The 20,074-nt window shown below is 37.3% G+C and overlaps 1 protein-coding gene across 7 annotated transcripts in view; it reads left to right on the forward strand.

Moving 5' to 3' along the window:
- Nucleotides 1–16,133, forward strand: part of dab2ipb (DAB2 interacting protein b) — a 238,384-nt gene extending 222,251 nt beyond the window's left edge. For all 7 annotated transcript variants that reach the window (XM_007260387.4, XM_007260389.4, XM_007260386.4 and 4 more), the window contains 4 exons: nt 2,928–3,056; nt 7,162–7,364; nt 8,004–8,091; nt 11,313–16,133. In XM_007260387.4, the coding sequence (XP_007260449.1) occupies nt 2,928–3,056; nt 7,162–7,364; nt 8,004–8,091; nt 11,313–11,480 (588 nt within the window). In that variant the 3' untranslated portion in view covers nt 11,481–16,133. The remainder of the gene's footprint in view (nt 1–2,927; nt 3,057–7,161; nt 7,365–8,003; nt 8,092–11,312) is intronic.
- The last annotated feature ends 3,941 nt before the right edge of the window (nt 16,134–20,074 follow it).

Raw genomic sequence — 20,074 nt, forward strand, 5'->3', positions numbered from 1 at the left:
AGTAGTTATTAGTGTTGACCCTTTGTCCTGATTCCTCTATCTGTCTAAAACAAACCCTTAACAGCTTCCTTCACTGTGACACAAGGTCAGAGGTCCTGCAATTAGTGACTTCCTTTAATCTGCCCTATGACTGACATTGTGTGTGTCCTCAATTTGAACCATAGGTCTATCTTCCTATGGAAGGAAATGAAGTTGATTAGTTTATTTTAAATGATTAAACAGTTCTAGACCAAGCATTTTCAGGGCATGCACAATGTTTAGCCTGCCTTAAAGGATTCTGTGTTGCCAAATTATAAAAGGCAGATTAAGAAAAGAAGCCATATTACACCTGCATACTATGAAATTTAGTGGGTTTTTTTTTAATATAGATAATAGGATTAGGGCAGTCATGATTATGGCACATTGTTACAGGACATGCACAGTATGTATATGCTCCTACAGTAGGAGTAAGAGGCCACACAGTGAGAACATGCCATTATTACCTTCTTCTCGATCTGCCTTTTAAGTAGAGTCTCTGAAGCTATCTATCTATTTATTAGTCGTGTTAAAGATTGTTGAATAGTCTACTGCATGATCTACTGGAACACTTTGTGATACCTGCCTCAGGCGGGACTATGGCTTTCCTGGTTTGTACACTTGCTTCTCAGCGCTGAGGTCCTGGTTTCAAGTCTCTATCTGGGTGGGGTTTCCATGTTTCAGTTGCCCTGGTATAAATGTGTGTGGGTGTGTGTGCGAATGTGTGTATGACTGTGCTGGGTCAGTTCCTCAGTTTCTGATGTAGTCCTCCAGGTGGACGGTCATTTCAGGCTAAATCACTGGTGTGTGTTGGTTGGTTGAGTGCTGAGTGTAAGTGATTGTGTGTGGAATGTAACTGTAAGCGTCCTTGGGTGCTGAGAAAAGGCAAAACGGCTCTATATATCTTTGTCTTATTGTAAGTAAGTAAGAATGTCAGGCCTTTATACACTTTCCTTTTGGATGAGCATTCAGGGAATCCAGACACATACAATTCTGGGATAAATTGAATAAATAACTTGAGCGTAAATGACCTCTAAAAAACCCTTAGACATACTAAACATACAGATGTATTTGTTGCTTGCTATCTAACAAAAATGCTTACTAAATAGGCTTCGGCTCACCAGGTTGCTCAGACTCAAAGAGAGCTTTGTGATTGGTCAGGGTTAAGCTGATGATAGCCTTACTATTTATTAAACTTTAGGAATATATTCATGAGCCAAATCAACACGATTTCAAGAAATCAGAAATGTAGGATAATTCCTTACATTATGTTGCTTGGCATTAAAAAAGCAGCACTGGTTACTTGATCAATCCACAAGAAACATATACAGAATTTATCATCATCCATAAGAATTCTTTCATTTTAGCCTACTGAGATGTTGAAAAGCTTTTACTGATGCTTTTTGTAGCGGGTTTAAATAATTGACTCAAATTACAGTCTGTTCCTGTTGTGGAACAGTTCGACTATAATCATCAGTGTGAGAGGAGGATGATGATTATCCTCAGTGGTCCAATGATGAAGGGGACAGCAAGGGCATTTCCCCACACACACACAATGCTTTGCACCCTCTCCCGGGATTTGATTGATTGGTTTGAATGATTGATGGAAACCTCAGGGCTGCACACCAGCACAGCTCTCTCTCTATCTAACTCTCTCGCTCTCTCTCTCTCTGTGTGTTATTGACTGTGGGGTTACCAAGGCCATATCTATATCTCTGGCTGAATAGATGGCTCTGGGCACTAGGAAGTTATCTCATGGAACGCAGACAAAAAGATGCTTTTTCCCCTCAAAGATCGAACAGATTGAGAAAATGCTGTTCTTTCTCCTACATGCTTACATTCCTCCACCGTGCTAACTCTTCCCATATTGTCATGCTAATTAATATCCCCAAATCAGTGGCATTATCACAGTGTTTGTGTTAAAATGCGCTTTTAGAATGCTTATCCTCACCTTATTTGATGTGGATCCGTTGTCTTTGTGAATATACCCTGTCCATTAAAAGTTTGGACACACTTTTGGATACACCATCCTTTAAACATTTTAAACAGTGTTGGGTTTCTCTGTTAGTTTTTCTTTAAATAAATTGGTGTTAACTTAAAACAGATTATTTTCTTTTCCAAACTTTTGTTATAAACACACATTAAAACTCTTTTGGCCCAAATTTGGTTTAAATAGTTGGGTATGACTTTAGTTAACACTAATATTATTTATTCCAACCCAACAATAGGGTATATATATATGTATGTATACAGCTTTGGAAAAAAATGAGGGACCACTTCAGTTTCTGAATCTGTTTCTCTGATTGTGCTCTTTATAGGAATATATTTGAGTAAAATTAACATTGTTGTTTTATTCTATAAACAACAGACATTTTCTCCCAAATTCATCATTTAGTGCATTTATTTTCAGAAAATAAGAAGTAGCTGAAACAACAAAAAAAAATGCAGAGCTTTCAGGCCTTAAATAATGCAAAGAAAACAAGTTCATATTCATAAAGTTTTAAGAGTTCAGAAATCAATATTTGGATGAATAACCCTGCTTATTTTGTTTAATCAAACTTTTCATACCATCTTGGCATGTTCTCCTCCACCAGTCTTACACACTGCTTTTGGACAACTTTATGCCACTCCTGGTGTATAAATTCAAGCAGTTCAGTTTGGTTTGATGGCTTGTGATCATCCATCTTCCTCTTGATTATATTCCAGAGTTCTTTTATTTTATTAAACTAATTTTTATACTGGTCTTTTATTTTTCCAGAGCTGTATATACAGACATTTTCTAAAAAACCCTGGTGTCCCCACACTTTTGATGGGCACTGTGTGTATGTGCTTGCTCTGTGGTGAGTTTGGATGCTTCTGTTGCTTCACAGTGCTCATGCTTGAGTGTGTGTGCTTGTGTGTGTGTGTCATAGGCCCCTTCCCCAGTGATCCCCAGTGCATTGGACCGTACTGCTGCCTGGCTGATGAACATGAATGTGCCATACTTAGAACAGGACCCAGAGTCAGATCCACGCAGGGATGAGCACACACTCAACGACAAGGTAAACAACCCCCCCTCACACACAAGCACACACCCACCATGACCATCATCATCATCGCTAAAACATACAAGTTCATGCGTCTTGGCATGTTCTCCTCCACCAGTCTGACACACTGCTTTTGGATAGCTTTATACCACTCCTGGTGCAAAAATTAGAGCAGTTCAGTTCAGTTCTTTTGCTTGATTATGTTCCAGAGGTTCTTTAATTTTGTAAAATCAAAGAAACTCATCATTTTTAAGCTGTATATCTTATACTATATTGAATTACCAAGTTTGACAAATATATTAAATATATGTAATGATCTATGTCCGGCTTTAAGTCAGATTTTTCACATAATTTTGTCCAGTTTTTGTAACTGTTTGCTTTCAACAGTTACAAAAATCTGTTCTTTGGTCATCATCAAGCATAAAACACAGGCCCACCATTGAGTGTGTGTGAGAGAATGCCTTTAACCTTTGCCCTCATATGTCATTTTTGGCATTTAGCTTCATTTCCCTCTGCTTGCTCCGCTTGCTTTGCTTGATCTACCACCTTCCGTTTCAGGGCATCCCATCTTTTCCTCCACTTGTGGGTCGGGCACAGGGTTTTAGCAATATGAATAGAATCTGTTCAGTTTTAACCAGTGTTAATTGTAACGGTAATTGCAATTTATGTACATTTACGGCTGTCACTATTAATTACGTTACTAATTTTGTAATCAATAAATTGTTTAAAAAATGAAATAGGACTTTTTTTAAATCTTGATTTATCATCATGCAAATATTCATCATACAAATTATTTCCAAGGTAATGGGTAATTATGCAATTATGCTTTTTAATCAGGTTTAGCCCTAGATAGAGTAGGGTTCTTATGCCTGCTCATCAATTTCACATGGAGAATAGGGAACAAGGAATAAGGTCTGATCACCTGAATCCATGCATCTACCTCTCTGCTATATACAGGCCTTCACGTTTTTTTTTAGATATCATTACACTGAAAATGTTAAGGCTCCCCTAATGCAATCATTTCCTTCATTAGCAGGAGATTGCCAGACAGCCGCTAATCATGTTTATTCATTCATATACTCTTGTAATCATGTCATTATTTTCTTTTGTGTTATTCCTTTGCTTTCTCTGCTGTCTGGCTCCAACAAATAGGGGTGTAAGCACCTCAGTGGCAGAGCTAAAGAAGAAACAGTAATGCAAATGATTGCATATTTGTGATGCCTTGTCAAGCTGTTGCGAAAGGCAACTGTGGTCGTTTGTGTGGAACTAAATGACACTTTGCAACCACAAGAGAGACCTCGCTCGCCTGCGCAGTATCAAGAGAGAAAAGTACAGCGCTGAACAAAAGCCGAACTCATTGTGTCAGAGCAGTGTGAGGAAAAAGGGCTCCTCGCGAGACGCAGGACACTTTAAGCAGCTGTGACAAAGAGACGAAGAGTCAGCTCACCTAAACCTGCTTTTGGAAAGCTTTTTATAAATCTGTCTATTTTGGAACTAAAGTGACTGCTTGCTTTTCTTTTTCAGTATAAGCCTGATTGATTACAGCTCTAAAAATATAGAGGTAGATAAAACCAGTGCTAAATCCAGGGCTAAATTTCATATCTAAGCTTTGATCATTTGAAGTATATCAAAGAAATAATAGTACAATTCGTCTGCCATTTGATTGTCATTGGTCAGAGGTAAGATTAGGTCAAGTAAAGTATGAACACAGGCCCAAGATGACTGACAGAAGCTGGATACTTCAAATCACTCTTGTGTACAAGATGTTAAAATAGCTATTTTTGAGGATTGATTGCAATTGTTTGATAGTTTCTATTCCATCTCATCCCCAAACTCCCCAACTCATTCAAATAATGGATGGAGCACCATCATTACACAAGTGGTCCTTAATTTAGGGGTCTTCATATAGCCCTCTATCTCAGGCCTAGAATTCAACATGGTGCCAATAGCTTCATATTTATCTGCTCCAGAGAGTCTGATTTATTCTATTGGCAGTACCTTCCTACAGGGTCTAGACGCAGTTGATGCGTGTGCACATCTTATCGGCACATCTGTGTCCACTGTTTGAGTCCCTTTATTATAAGGGGTGTCCACAAACATTTGGACATAAATCTAATCAAATGTACATGTATAGTGCTATTTACTACAGCTGATGTCACAAAGCAGTTTTACAGAAATGTGATCACAGGACAGAATTAGAAAAAAACATTAGATATAAAAATATAGAATACATAACCCCTATTGAGCACAGAGGCAAGGAAAAACTCCCTCAGAGCTGAAAGAGGAGGGGGGGGGCATCCTATTACTGATCAGACAGCTTTAAATGAATATTAAAAGTTATTATACTATTCTAATATATTATATATTAGCAGTGCCAGTAATGGATGCAGTTAAGAGTTCATATAAATTTCCGATACATGTTGCAAAACTGTATGCTGTAAGTAGGTTACTTTGCATGTGAATGCTGTTGTTAGCAATTTTTTTTCTGTATACATATAAAACCTAAATGATATTTCCACACCATTTGAAAATACTGTAGCATAACATTGGAGCAATAGAAAAAAAATGAATGTTATTAAATTTAGAAACCCTTCTACTCTACATTAATGTTCTTTTGCTATGGCAGCAAAGATCTAAGGTTATTACACTTTACATTGCCAATCATGCTTGCAAGGCCCCCTGGTGGTCACGGTTGTAGGCAGCAGTTCTCAAGTATATCGGTTGAATATGGTCTTGAATAGAAACAGTTCCTACAATCCAGCACACTGCAACTAATAATGGTGGAGCTGCTGCTTAGTGATGCACACGAAGATCCAACTAAATCCTATGCAATAAAGTATTAATGGTATTTATAGTGAATCACACTTTCCCCCAGTTCCAGAAAAATACAACACCAGCTAAATCTCTGTCACGATGTAGATATTAATTCAGCTCTACCCCACTGAGTTGTACTAGGTTTACTGCAGGTGTTGGTTGAATTTCTCAGCTGTGGTTAGGTGTTGAAATAGAAAAAGCATGTTTAATGCTCAATAGCATGTTTTAATGTAGGAGTGACATTGAGCAGCTAATATTCATGAGTCAGAGTTTGTGAAACAGTAATGCAGTCGCGCTGGCTTATCAAACAGCATCTTTTATATTGCTGTTGAATTTATTATGTAATGAATACGCTCATGTATTGTCCCCTGAGCTCATCATAACTTACGTTCTCTCTCTCTCTCTCTCTCTCTCTCTCTCTCTCTCTCTCTCATTCTCTTTCTCTGTCTAGTTTCTGCTTCAGTTCAAACAAGTTGCTGTGTGTTTTTGTATGTTTTTTTTTTTTTTGTAATTAGTGGCCAAAAATGCTTTCAGATATATACAGTACCTGTAAAAAGTTTGCACACACCTTTTTATTCAATGTGTAATTAATGTTAAATCTTTTTTTTCTTAATTTGATTGCAAACTAATCCTCCAGACTATGATGTTGGAACACATGATAAATCATGTAGTAAAATTAAAAGTGTTGATCAAATGTAAAAATGTGATATATGAAGCATTTGTTTGAGGCTGGTGGCTCTGATAAACTTATCCTGTGCAACAAAGAACTTTTGCTCTTCTGTTACTAGGGCAGTCCTGATGAGAGCCAGTTTCATCATAAAGTGTTTGATGGTTTTTTCAACTGCACTTAAGGATTCTTTCGGAATTTTTAAAAAAATGTTTTGAATTGACTAAGCTTTCCCCCCCCTTCACTTAGTTAAGCATTTCTTGCCATAAGGTCAACATTTTAAGGGCGATATATTGTCAGATAAATTATTGGGATAAACGATAATATCATCATTTTAAAGCACCACAATAGAAAATGCTTTTTTTTTCCTGCTTCTGGGCTCCCAAAGGAGCTTTAAGACAATGTTCCACAATAATAATATACTAGCATAATACTATTACACCATTTTACAGTAAAACTAACTTTTTATTATTAAGAGCAGACATTGGGCTCCCAATATATAAATATTATATCCTAAATAAATAAAACAAATAAAGTACAACCACATTGGACTCTGTGGGTTCTGAGAAAACGGCACTAAATATTGCAATGTGACATTTATGATCTCTCCCTCTCTCTCTCTCTGTCTCCTCTCTTCAGTACCTGGCTGAGATAGCTATGCTGCAGGACAAGCTGCGTGTTTCAGTGCAGAAGCTGGAGGAGTGTGAGCTGCAGCTGCAGGGTCAGGACGAGCAGGCCCAGAAAATGCTCCTGGAGTACCAGACCCGGCTGGAAGAGGCCGAGGACCGTCTGCGCCGCCAGCAGGACGACAAAGACCTGCAGATGAAGAGCATCATCAGCAGGTGGGAGAGAGAGAGTGATCACAATAGGAGATTTAATCATTTAAAAAAGGGAACTCTTAAATACTTGATATTGTTATGATTATTTAGAAAACATAAAATTAGAAAAATACACTAAATAAACAAGTGTGACTGAAGGGACTGGCTATGCAGCAGTGAATTATAGCCATTACATCAAGAGTTTTTAAATATATCTGAAAATAGCCTGAAAAGTTTATAAATTATTATTCTGATCAGTAAAACATTAAAAACACCACTCTAATGGCACTGTCTTCCATTTTTACACCCTGGTCAGGATGGAATTAGAAACAAACAAAATTCGCAGAGCCTGGGTCCATGTGGTTCATAGAAGCTGCTCTTTGTCTGCTGTTCTTTATCATTAGCACTGAGCTTCTAACAGGCAGGACGGAGGAGAGCTGTCAGCAGCGTGCGCTTGGCTTTCATCTGGTCTCAGCTTATTGAGAGCTGTCTTCTGCAGGGATACAGCAGACAGCTATTTGAGACAATTACGAAGTGTCTAGAGAACCAGACTGACGGGATCGAGCCTGAGATACATTTACGTATTCAAACCAGATTGCTTCTCTGTAGTTGCAACAACATGTACGTACTGACTGTTAAAGTTGTTTGGTGTTTCTGATGCAGGCTGATGTCTGTCGAGGAGGAGCTGAAAAAGGATCACTCTGACATGCAGGCCATAGTCGACTCCAAACAGAAAATCATAGATGCACAGGTACGAGCGTGTGTAGAGGTTTGTGTGTCTGTCTCAAATAGCCAACATTTGATATGAAATGTTACTTGAATACATGAATTACATGAATACTTTTGCATGCTACCTTTTCTTTTTTTTTTTAGATTTTTATTTGATTCAAATTTTGAAAACCTTGTATATTTTTTCACTTCACAATTATGTGCTACTTTGTATTACTCTGTCACTTAAAATCTCAATAATATACATTTAAGTTTGTGGTTGCAAGGAGACAAAATGAAAAACTTCAAAGGGTATGAATACTTTCGCAAGGCACTGTAACTATATGTGCACTGGTACTGTATGTGGATTCCTATTGCAAAGAAGGAGACATCCTGTGCTTCTTTATGAAATTACAGTAAATTACAGTAAAACTTTAAATTTAACTTTTTATTCAAAACTTGAGATAAGCAACTGTTTAAGACCCTGTTTACACCTGGTCACTTTATGCACCTTATCTATCAGGATTAAAAATCTGGATTAGGCCAAGCCACATGAAACATGTAAACACACCCAACATGCATTTTTAAAATGGATTCAAATCCTTTTACTCAAACCACTTCAGGATCTGAGATGCATTTGTTTTACATTTTACTGCAGTGTAAACTCACCCTTCTCCTCAAGACACGTTATTTAATAAAAACTCCTCCCTGTTCCACCAAAGCACCAGTAGCATTTGCCACACTTTAAGCAAATTGAAATACGCTGTACAAAACAGCAATCTGATATTAGTAGCAATTGACTACAAAGAATCTAAAATCCTAAAAAAGATATCACTCACATGACCAGGATTAAACAAGATATATTATTTTAATGGGCGTGGTTATTATAAAAACATGTTATTGATTGAAAAAGGAAGCCTTTATGTAGAGGGCGGGGTTTTGCCGGAAAGTTCAGATGCACACAGAAACGCCACATTAGATATTAATGCTACTAAATATTCCTGATAACACTTTTGTACTTTTAAAGCACTCACTTTCACTTCTCTCTAATTTAAACCACCCACACTTTACTAATGAGGAATGAGTGCGCTCATAAACACATCTGCAGTAAGATCACTATTCCAGCTCTACACTCAGCATGAAAACTTCATTAAAATACAGCAGTGGACTAACAGTGATGTGAGTCTGAGCCGGAATGGCAGCAAGTGCTTATAAATTTTAATTTAGAAAACTTCTCTCTACCTCCTCCCGCTGGTCTCTCATTCTCAGCAGCCTTTGATCGTCTCTCTATACTTATTCAAATTTCTACTCACTTTTTACTGATTAATCATTAAAGTAGCACACGAGTGGCTAAGAAGAATAATCTTTACGGAACTCTAGCATATACATGCAGAGAATTCTGACACTACTTCCAGTTTTTTGCCTGTTATGGTTCTTCTTGTTATTATACTAATCAGTTCAGTTCAATCAGTTGCATTAATTGTAAGCATAAGAAGCTTTAACCTCACTCGCAAGATAACACCTCACAACATACAATTCAAATCACCCGGTAAGGTAACACTTTATAATCAAGTTACATTTTAATATCCCATGACTTTTGCCATGTCTGTATATGTAATAACGTATAATATGTAACATTGTATAATTTTAAAATGTACAATATGAACATAGACACTATTGTAGATTCAGACAGTAGGCAACTCACATAATTTAAGCTTTAATTAAACAAAACAAGGCGTTACAAAATGATTACTGTATTTAAAGCTTGATTTAAGCATACATTTGTAAATAGTTAAAAGAATACAATGAAAGAAGTAAAACCACTACTTTCTGTATTTGTGTGTTTCTTTAATATTAAACACATAATTCTTAGGGCCCAGTGTGAACGTGGGATTGAAAATTAAAATGGCACGATCAATGAAATAATAATTTTAACATAAATAGTGCTTGTTTTTATATATATATATATATATATATATATATATATATATATATATATATATATATATATATATATACATGAATCATGTGTTGTACTAGGGCTAAGTGATATGGTTTAAAGTTGTATTGTTTTGTAAGGTGAATATCTCAACATTTTTTTATTTCATAAGGCAATAACAGACGCGTCTGAGACAAAACTACATGTTTCAGATTTTACACAGGCACTTTTCTCATTCAGTGCATATCCTGTATATTAGAGCAAAATTTTATATCATCAACTTTCTTTCCCCCCACTTCAAGATGCTTAAACACTAGTGACAAAAAAAATGGTGTGCGTTGGGAAAAAGTGCATCTAAAGCGCTTAAAAAAGTAAAGAAGTAAATAAAAAGTGCAGTTTGAGTTTCACTTTTCTCATTTTCAGTAAATTTGGTCTGAAATGGTGTCAGGTTTAAGTTCATACCCGTGTGAAGGAGCTGATTGATCACTTAGTTAGGTTAGAGTGGGTGTGTCTGCTCTAAAGATCAGTCAGTATTTAGTTCAGTGGTGATGCTTCACACTGCTGCTGTTTATTACCACTTTGATATCAGAATATGAGACACACTGATGTTGGACTGTCTAATCTTATAATCAGGGTTTATACACTTTTTAACCAATAGATTTCCAAGATTTCTTCATGACTTTTTCATGCCTTCAAGGCAAATTTTTATGGCCATATGATTTTTAAAACAGTGCAGACATGGACAATAAAACCAAAAATCAACTAAAACTATACTCAAAATTGATTGTAATAAGCCTTAAATGAATCTGACACAAAATCTTTAATAAGAAAATGTGTGTCTGATCCTGAGAGCTTCATTGTGTAGAGCTAAATTACTGAATTAATTCTGGGCTGACGTATTTATTTATTTTTTTTTTAGCTCAAAATAGATTTTTTAGAATTTTCTCCATCGATAAACAGAAACACAAAGATTTGTAGACCAAATTTCCATGACTTCTCCAAAACTTTCTGGATATTCTTATTTTTCCAAAATTTATCCAGGCCTGGAAATTGCTATTTTCAAAATCCATGACTTTTCCAGGTTTTTCATGACCGTATGAACCCTGTATAATTTGTATGTGTTTTGATATATCGCCCAGCCCTGTGTTGTACTGTTTTGTTTATACTGTCTACATTATTATTTCAGAATTAATTAAATCAGTCAGAGTTTCAGAAAACAGTTTAATTCAACTATTATTAACTTTCCTCAGATTATCATCTCTCTCTCTTTCTGAAATGCTGTGTAATATACTTACTCCTCTTTCTCTGTTTGTGGATCTCTGCAGGAGAAGCGGATAGCTTCTCTGGATGCTGCCAACGCCAGGTTGATGAGTGCTCTGTCGCAGCTGAAGGAGCGTTACAGCATGCAGACACGTAACGGCATCTCGCCCACCAACCCCACCAAGCTGCAGATCACCGAGAACGGAGAGTTCCGGAACAGCTCCAACTGCTGAAGCCAGCCCGCGGAGATTTACGGCTTAATCCAGACAGAAAGCGCGGGGCGGAGCGAGGAGGAGACGCAGCCAAGACCATGTGGATGTAGGAAAGAGGCAGGAGAGGCGAGGGGATGTCGGCGTGCAGGCGACTGTGCTGGTTTGGACGTTGGCTTCTGAAGCGTGCTTGTGAATAGCTGGTAAACAATATTATCCGCACCGCGGAGCAAAAGATACGAGGTAAAGCTCTGCTTCAGCTTAGGGTGAACCACTAGATGTAAATCTCTGTTCTACAGTACCTGCACTTCAGAACAGTGACATACTGGGTACGTACTGCTGACCTATAGACAATACCTGCTCTGTCCCTCCGCAGTAGCTCTAGCCTCAAATCTCCAGAATCTCCAAAATCTCCAAATAGATGTCCAGTGTTCATGTTGAGAGAAAAAAAAATCTGTTTTTTATTATTATTAATAATAACAACTCATGCGTTCGGTCCTTATTGGTGTTAACCTAGATACCAAGCTAGCGAATGAGCATTGCTGCCTCCTTTAAAAAAAAAAAATCAAGCGTTCGCCTTGCATTTGCATCCACATCTACTGCACTTTCTCCACCTGCTCCAGCTCCCCTACATAGTGCACTTTCAAAGTTCTTCAAAATGAGAAGCCTTAAAAAATGGAATGCAGCTTTTTCCCCCCTCCACCTCTCCCTAAAGTAATTTAAAACAGTTCTTCTGGAACATTTCTCAGATGTTTACAAGGCATGGCTACAAAAAGTGAAGTAAAAGGTCTTTCAAAATATTGGTTATGTCAAGAATTAATTTTATATATGTACAGCTCTGAAAAGAAAGTAAGAGAGCACTTCATTTTCTGAATCAGTTTCTCAGATTTTGCCATTTATAGGTATATGAATATTGTTTTATTATATAAACTACAGACATTTCTCCCAAGATGTGGAGCTTTCAGACCTCAAATAATGCAAAGAAAACAAGTTCATATTCAGAAATCAATAAGAGTTCAGAAATCAATATTTGGTGGAATAATTCTGGTTTTTAATCAGTTTTCATGCATCTTGGCATGTTCTCCTCCACCAGTCTTACACACTGCTTTTGGATAACTTTGACACTCCTGATGCAAAAATTCAAGCAGTTCAGCTTGGTTTGATGGCTTGTGATTTTAATCCACAAATGCTGAGTATTTGTTAAATTAACACATTTATGTAAAACGTGGCATGGAAAAGTTTAACAGCTTATAATATTATTCATTAAGTTTTATTTGGCAAATAATTAGAAGCTGTGCTTTAAAATGTGCTGTGTTGCATCAGTCGGAGCCAATCAATATTTCCTGAGACGATGTTAAGAGCCTTTTAAAAAGACATTATACCAAGTGTGCACTTGGTTCCAGTCTTGGGTTGTTCTACATTATTTATTATTATAGTTTACACTTGAACGAGCCTCTGTAGACTCGTGCTGAATTTATTGTTGTTATGCAATTTGTCGTGAATGGAGAAGTTAATTTGTTCTGTGCCCAGCTGAGCTATTACCTCTCAGTAATCAGCACAAGCCGTTTCACATCTTAACTGTAATTCCTAATTCCCAGATTGTTCATGTAAAACGCCATATATATATATTTAATATTTTATATAACTCTATTAAAAACTGAAATTTTGGCTTAATTACGTTTTTAAATTCGATCTGCTTTCTTTAAAGGCAGCGCTCGTTGTCCACAGACCTAACCTTATTTTTTTCTGTTCACACACCCCTACAGAATACAAGTTATAGTCCATATATCTGCATATAAAGAGCTTGTATATTTTTGTATTTCATTTCTGTTGTACAAAAGGAAATTACCTGCTTTCCTCAAGCCTCGAACCTCGAGTCAGGTAAAGCAGTAAGATGCGATGTGATGCTGCAGATTTGATTTAGATGTTTCTTTATCCAGAGAGAAATATGAGAGAAAATATGAGTGGCACTTGCTGTTATTTGACTATATATAAAGATATATGGCGATGCATAAGTGTTGGGTTTTGGGACGAGGATTGTTGACCTGGTCTATCAGTGACTGATTCTGCTGTAGCAAGTCAAAGGTGTGTCCTGTAAATATTCTATAAAAGAAAATAAAGGATTTACATAGATTCTATATAAATATATAAATATAAAATACACATAAACCTCTTCATTTCAACATGCATTCTGCTGATTTTGGACTGAAACATTACAACCCCAAATCTGAAACAGTTTTGACAGTATGGACAATGCAAAGACATTATTATTGCAGAACTCAAGATCTTTTAAGAATTTTATTATATTAATGTGCGTCCATTCCTGCATTTAGAACCTGCAGCACATTCCAAAAACGCTGGGATGTTAAAACACAACACTTGAAGATGTTTTAGCTGAGGATATCAAGCAATGAAATGTTCCCTGTTTTTTTTTTTTTTTCTAATTTTTTCCCCTTTTTCTTCCCAATTTGCACGGCCAATTACATAACTCACTCATTAGGATTCCCCCTATCACTAGTGATGCCCCAACACCAGGGGGGTGAAGCACATGCCTCCTCTGATATATGTGAAGTCAGCCACCGCCTCTTTTCAAACTTCAGCTGATGCAGCATTACCGAGAAAGCTTAGCGACTCTCTTCCAATACATCAGCTCACAGACGCCTTGTGCTGATCGACATCACCCTAGGAGTGATAAGGGGAAAGGGTGCCATCTACCCACTCAAAAAGAGCAAGGCCAATTAATTTTGCTCTCTCGGGGCTCTGGCAGCTGATAGCAAGCTGCATGAACAGGATTCGAACCAGGGATTCTCCTGATCAAAGTGAAGCGTGTGGTTTTGACACAACCCCTTACTAATACCTGGCTTTTTGAGCTGGACTTGGACTGTTGCTAAAAACAGTCTGGGTGGTCCTTCCTTTGATCATAAAAAAAACAAGATATACCAGAATACTGATACATCATTTAAACACATTTTAACCAATCAAAGATGCTCAGGCAAGTAGACATGGTTAACATAAAGCTTCTGTTTTGTCACAGTGTCAGTTTAAGGGGCGTTTTTTTTTTTTTTGTTTGTTTGTTTTTCTTCTTCAATTTTTTTTTTTTATTTTGAGAATAGTGCAGAATAAATAATACAAATATAACAATACAACACCTCTCTCTTTATGAACAGGTATGTGTAAATGTAATAACTACTATAATAAGTCTTCACTTAGGGTTGGTTTTAATGCAGCTCTGTACTGTAGGGCTTGACAAAAGATTTTTCAGAGTAATCCGTCGCTCATGTGGGTCTATCAGCCTATGTTGAATGACGTTTTTTTGATGCAGTGCTGTTTTTTGGAATGTGTTTCAGGTCTGAAATGCAGGAATGGATTTTTATTAATAAATTGAATGAGTTTAATCAGATCAAACAGGACATATGTTGGGTTCATACTGTCTGCAATAAAAATGTAAAAGTAAATATAAGAAAACTTGCATTTTCCTCTACTATCCGAACGTTTGTCTCTGATTTGAGGTTGTATATTTCTTAAAATATTACTGCTGTTTTATTTTTAAATCTAAAAGTAAGACTAATCGTGGATGGCATTGTCTCATTGATTCATTCTATTCATTTTGGCCTGTAAAGCAAAAAAGATGTCGGGCTGTAGTTTACCCAGGTGTGTTAACGCTGGTTTACTGAATATAAATATATAAATAAAGCACAAAGTCAGCCTTCATTATTCCCCATTAAATGCCGGTTAAGCCTATGCACTTTTGTATTGGAACTACGTACAGTTTCTGTGCCCTTAAAATTAGATTAATTCCTCTTCAGAACTTCATGAGCTTGATTCTCCAGAACATGCAGTGCTTTAAATGATTAGAGTAAATCAACAGTCCAGCGTTCTCTGAACCTGTAGCCAATCAGAATGCTGCTCTCTCAGATCAGCGACCCAGACAGTCAAATTTTACTTTTTGTTGGTTGTTTCATTTGCCGATGCTCAAGTAGCCAATCGAGGTGCTCCTTCGTGGGTCAGTGCTACAGTCTTAGCACTTTACTGGAGTCTGTTATTGATTCTGTTTAATGTGGTGCTTAATTCTCTAAATTTATTAAGCAGATTTGTAGCCGATGTGAGCGAGTGCTGCAGCTGTGCTTTCTTCTACCCGTGTTTAATGTTTAGAGTGGTAGCATAAAGGGACCACGCATTTCAAGAGCTTTCAGTTTCCTGCATCCGACTGTGATCACCGAGGCCGGCCAAACCATGAACCGCCACATTTCTGAGAATCTCCATCAACTGTGTACAGAGCAGCTTCAAACAACACCATCCGCTGAGATCTCAAACAGACTGACGTTCTTCATCTTCATCATCTGCCATCTTTCTGAGTCAGTTCTAGAGCGTCTAGAACATCACGGTGGCACATGGTCTTTACCCATCAGTTCTCAGCAGTCAGTGTGGTATATTAGCTTTGTCAGAATCTATAAATAAATACGAAAATATGTTGTAATGTTTTATAATCCTTGTAGAGAGGAGTTTTGTAAGTATGTTTAAAGTAAAGTATTGGCTGGACTCTGGCTTCTTTTGAGGACGATGATGAGAACAATAATGTACAGAGAGATATGTCCATGTTAAGAACTATGAAAATGTGGCTGTGCAATTTATGTACATTTGCAACTAGGATAATTAAAGTTTTATTTAGCTATTTTATATATCTGTTTGGTTGTCTTCATTTCTTTCATTTTATTTATTGCTGAATGTTTTTAGATGCGTAAATCTGAATGTAAGACTTGATGTTTGTCAGGAAAAAAACTTTACATATTTAATGCTGCACATATTTACATAAATGTAAGAGTTAAGTCAAAACTTTCGATATGAGAATTCTTTATATTAGAGCTGATTAAAATAAGTATTTTGCTTTTTGAACAACCAGTTCTTTTCTAAAATTGGCCTCCTTTTTACACAATGCTACAATTGTGCTAGGGTTAAGACTGAGTTGCTTCCTAGGAACCTTAATTTTTTGGCTGCAGCATTATAGAAGGTTGCCCGAACTGAATTAACCTTCATATACAGCTGAGAAATGTATAAATAAAGAGCTGATGGTTGGTGTAAATAAAGGACGTGACAAATGTATCCTTTGCAGCCCATTGTTACCCACAATTCTCTGCGCACATCCATCAGGATTGGGGGGGAAAAAGAAAAACAGCACCCTTAAAGTTGGGCAAAAATGATGACTAAGATTATAAAATACAGTTGTTTTTAAAATATCGCTATAAAGGAGTCTTTATAGTACAGTCCTACAAGAGGACATGTCCTACATCAACTGCAGGCAGGATATAGTGTTATATCTGTTTATATAACCAAAGAACTTCTGCACAAACAATTCCTGCCAACATCCAGCAACTTCACACAGCTATTGAAGAGGAGTGGACCAACATTCCACAGAACACAATCCACGACCTGATCAACTCTATGTGAAGGAGATGGGCTGCACTGTGTAAGGCTAATGGAGGTCACTCTGGATACTGACTGGTTTTCTAAACCCCCACATTCTCACATTAAAACTGTCTACCTGTGTACTAATCACTGTGTCTAATCAGCATCTTGATACGCCACACCTATAACTGGTGGATGGTTTATCTCAGAAAAAAAAAAAAACATTCTCACAAACACTGATTTACACCCAATTGTGAAAAGAATTTGAGAGGAAAAGTCTTAGATCTTTGGGTTCAGCTCATGAAAAATGGGGGCAAAACCAAAAGTTGGTTTTATATTTTTGTTCAGTGTATATATAGTGCGATATAAAAATTACAGAAAATCTCAATGACTTGGCCAGAAGTAAGTAATCCATCGTTATACTAATATTGTCATTCTCTAATATTGGGCAGATGTAGTCTACCCCTATGACTGCACAAAGTTGGGAAGAGATGGCATTGTGATGTTTTGATGATTTAAATTACAAGTAAAAAAAACTATTTATAGATTTATAGTGCAGCCTGATCTGCTAAAGGTAGACACAGATGGAAAACAAGAACAAAGGAAATTGTCCCATTGTATTAAAGGGCTAAAAATGTGACCTTTATACAATATTTAGCCTATGAGACACTGCAGATCTTTCAGAGTGAGTAGTGCACATTAAAGGTTAGATCGGGTCCAAAAATTCCGACCCAGCCCGAGCCCGTGCACGTTCTGCCCGAGCCCGACCCAACCCGAACCATAAACTGGCTGTTTTCGGGCTGTTTGAATGAGCGAAATATGATCAGAATTATGTTAATTAACACAGAAGCACAGAACTATTATTTAATTAAAATGATTTTAAGAACAGCTAAACACAGTGCTGCAAGTCAAACGCGGAGGAGTTCGCGAGAGAGAGACACAGAGAGAGAGAGATTTGCGTGTTCTGATGTGAGCTACTCACAGGTAAAAGTTCTCTTATCTCGTCGTGCTCATATTCTAGTCCTATACATAATTCTGCAGCCCCCTCAGTGTTTTCTGTCGTATTTTTCGGCGCGAGCGCTTACAACTAACACCGCGAACGCGAGGTGCCGCCGCGGTGCCGCTGTTATGCCGAATCCGACTCCCTGCTAAATCCGACTCCCGCTTTGCGGACAGAATCGGCATAACACCTCCCGCTGTAGAACTGCGGGAGTGAAAACAGCGCTTATAAATAAAAAAGTTTAGTTTCACTTTCAGTTTTTGTTATTTGGTTCGTTTTCATTAACAATAATAATTGGTTACTTAGCAACATTGTGATTATCACACCAGAGCTTTATTTAAACCCGACCCAGCCCGGCCCGAGGAATGTGGTGGGAAATCTCAGCCAGAACCGACCATATTTCGGGTCGGGCCTCGGGTCAGGTCAGGTCGGGTTCGGGCAGAGAATCTAAGCTCTATGCACACATTGTGATGACAATGCTGACACTATATACTATGCAGCCCAAGCTGATACGATCACGTGTTTTCCAAGACACATGGAAGCACCACTGCATCTCTTTAAACTGCTGAAGTGAGTAGCTGAACACACTTTCAGAAGAACACTGACCGCCAGTTCTGATCTCACATCAAGATAACACAGACACTTACAGTGGTGTGATGGGGAAATGTAGGGCCAACCTGACCACCTGGAGACAGTGAGGCTCTCTTGGTATTTCAGTCATGTAGGGCTATCATGGAAAGCTTCTTTTCTTTCTGTACATCAACACAGTCAAGCAAAAACCTAGTATCAGCATAATGGCAACTTTACAGTAGAAGAAAAACATCTTTTAAACTTTTAGTTGGTCAGTGTAAATAATTCAGTAATTTTGAAACATTTCTATTGGTTAACTTGTCATGAAATTGTGAGGCAATGTACAGAACACCTACGAAATTCACATTCTGTCTAAAACAATTCAGACACAAGGATTTTGCAGGATTTTAGGTATACACTGTGTAATGTTAAAAAAAGAACAAAATCTAAAACCATGATAGTAGCTTTAGACTGGTATAGAAAAAGCTGCCCCAGCTTTTTTGGCACAGAGAAGCAGCCAAAGCCATTTCTTGTCTATAATATATATATTCCCCAGTGAAAATAAATGTTGATTGATTGATAATCATGAACAGAATACATCACATACAAAAAACGTCACTCTGAAATGCAAGGTTTATTTTGCATGACCATTCAAAGCAAACATCAGCCAATCTCTTTAGAATGCAGTAAGTGGTAGTGCAATAAAAATATAGTCTTTATCAGACTATAGGTGTAGGTTAATGCCTAACGTGTAAATAATAAAACTGTGAGATCTTCATTAAAATCCGCCATTCTTCAATTGACTAACTAGTGTAACTTCTTTGTACTGTGGTAAGTCACTCTTTTGTAAATAAAATAAAATAAAATCTATGAATATAATAAATACAGTAGTTTAAGTAAACGTTTAGTGCACTCAGCGCCGTGTCCTGGTATCAGCACCGTGTGGTGGTGATATAAGGCCGCCCTTTGGAATAGCTCGTTAGTTGTAGACGGCTGTTCTGGATGATTAGCTGCTTGTCTGAAGTGAAAAATAAACGGTGTGGTCCAATCCCTTTAAGGCCCCGTCCAGCCGCATCCAGATGTTCTTTAAGACAGAGATTTCCCTGCATCAGTTTTTAAAAATATTTCCATCCACACACATATATAACCATGTATGGGGAGATTACAGAAAGAAATTACAGGGCCATTTTAAAAAATTTGAATATTTTTGAAAAGTTACTTTATTTTAGTAATTCAGTTCAAAATGTGAAACTCATATATTATATAGATGTATTACACACAGAGTGATCCATTTTAAGCGTAAATTTATTTTATTGTTGATGATTATGGCTTACAGCCAATGAAACCCAAAAATCAGTGTATCAGAAAATTAGAATTTTATATAAGACCAATTGGTACTTTCTGCAGTGTGGGCAGTGTGCCAAGTCCTGCTGGAAAATGAAATCTGCATCTCCATAAAAGTTGTCAGCAGAGGGAAGCATGAAGTGCAGTAAGATTTTGTGGGAAAACAAAACTGCACTGACTTTGGACTTGATAATAAAACACAGTGGAGCAACACCAGCAGATAACATGACTCTCCAAACCATCACTGATCATCAGTAAATGTTGGATTTCATTTGGAAATCAAGGGATCAGAGTCTGGAGG

The sequence above is a fragment of the Astyanax mexicanus genome, chromosome 1 (genome assembly GCF_023375975.1).
Source record: "Astyanax mexicanus isolate ESR-SI-001 chromosome 1, AstMex3_surface, whole genome shotgun sequence".
Taxonomy (NCBI): domain Eukaryota; kingdom Metazoa; phylum Chordata; class Actinopteri; order Characiformes; family Acestrorhamphidae; genus Astyanax; species Astyanax mexicanus.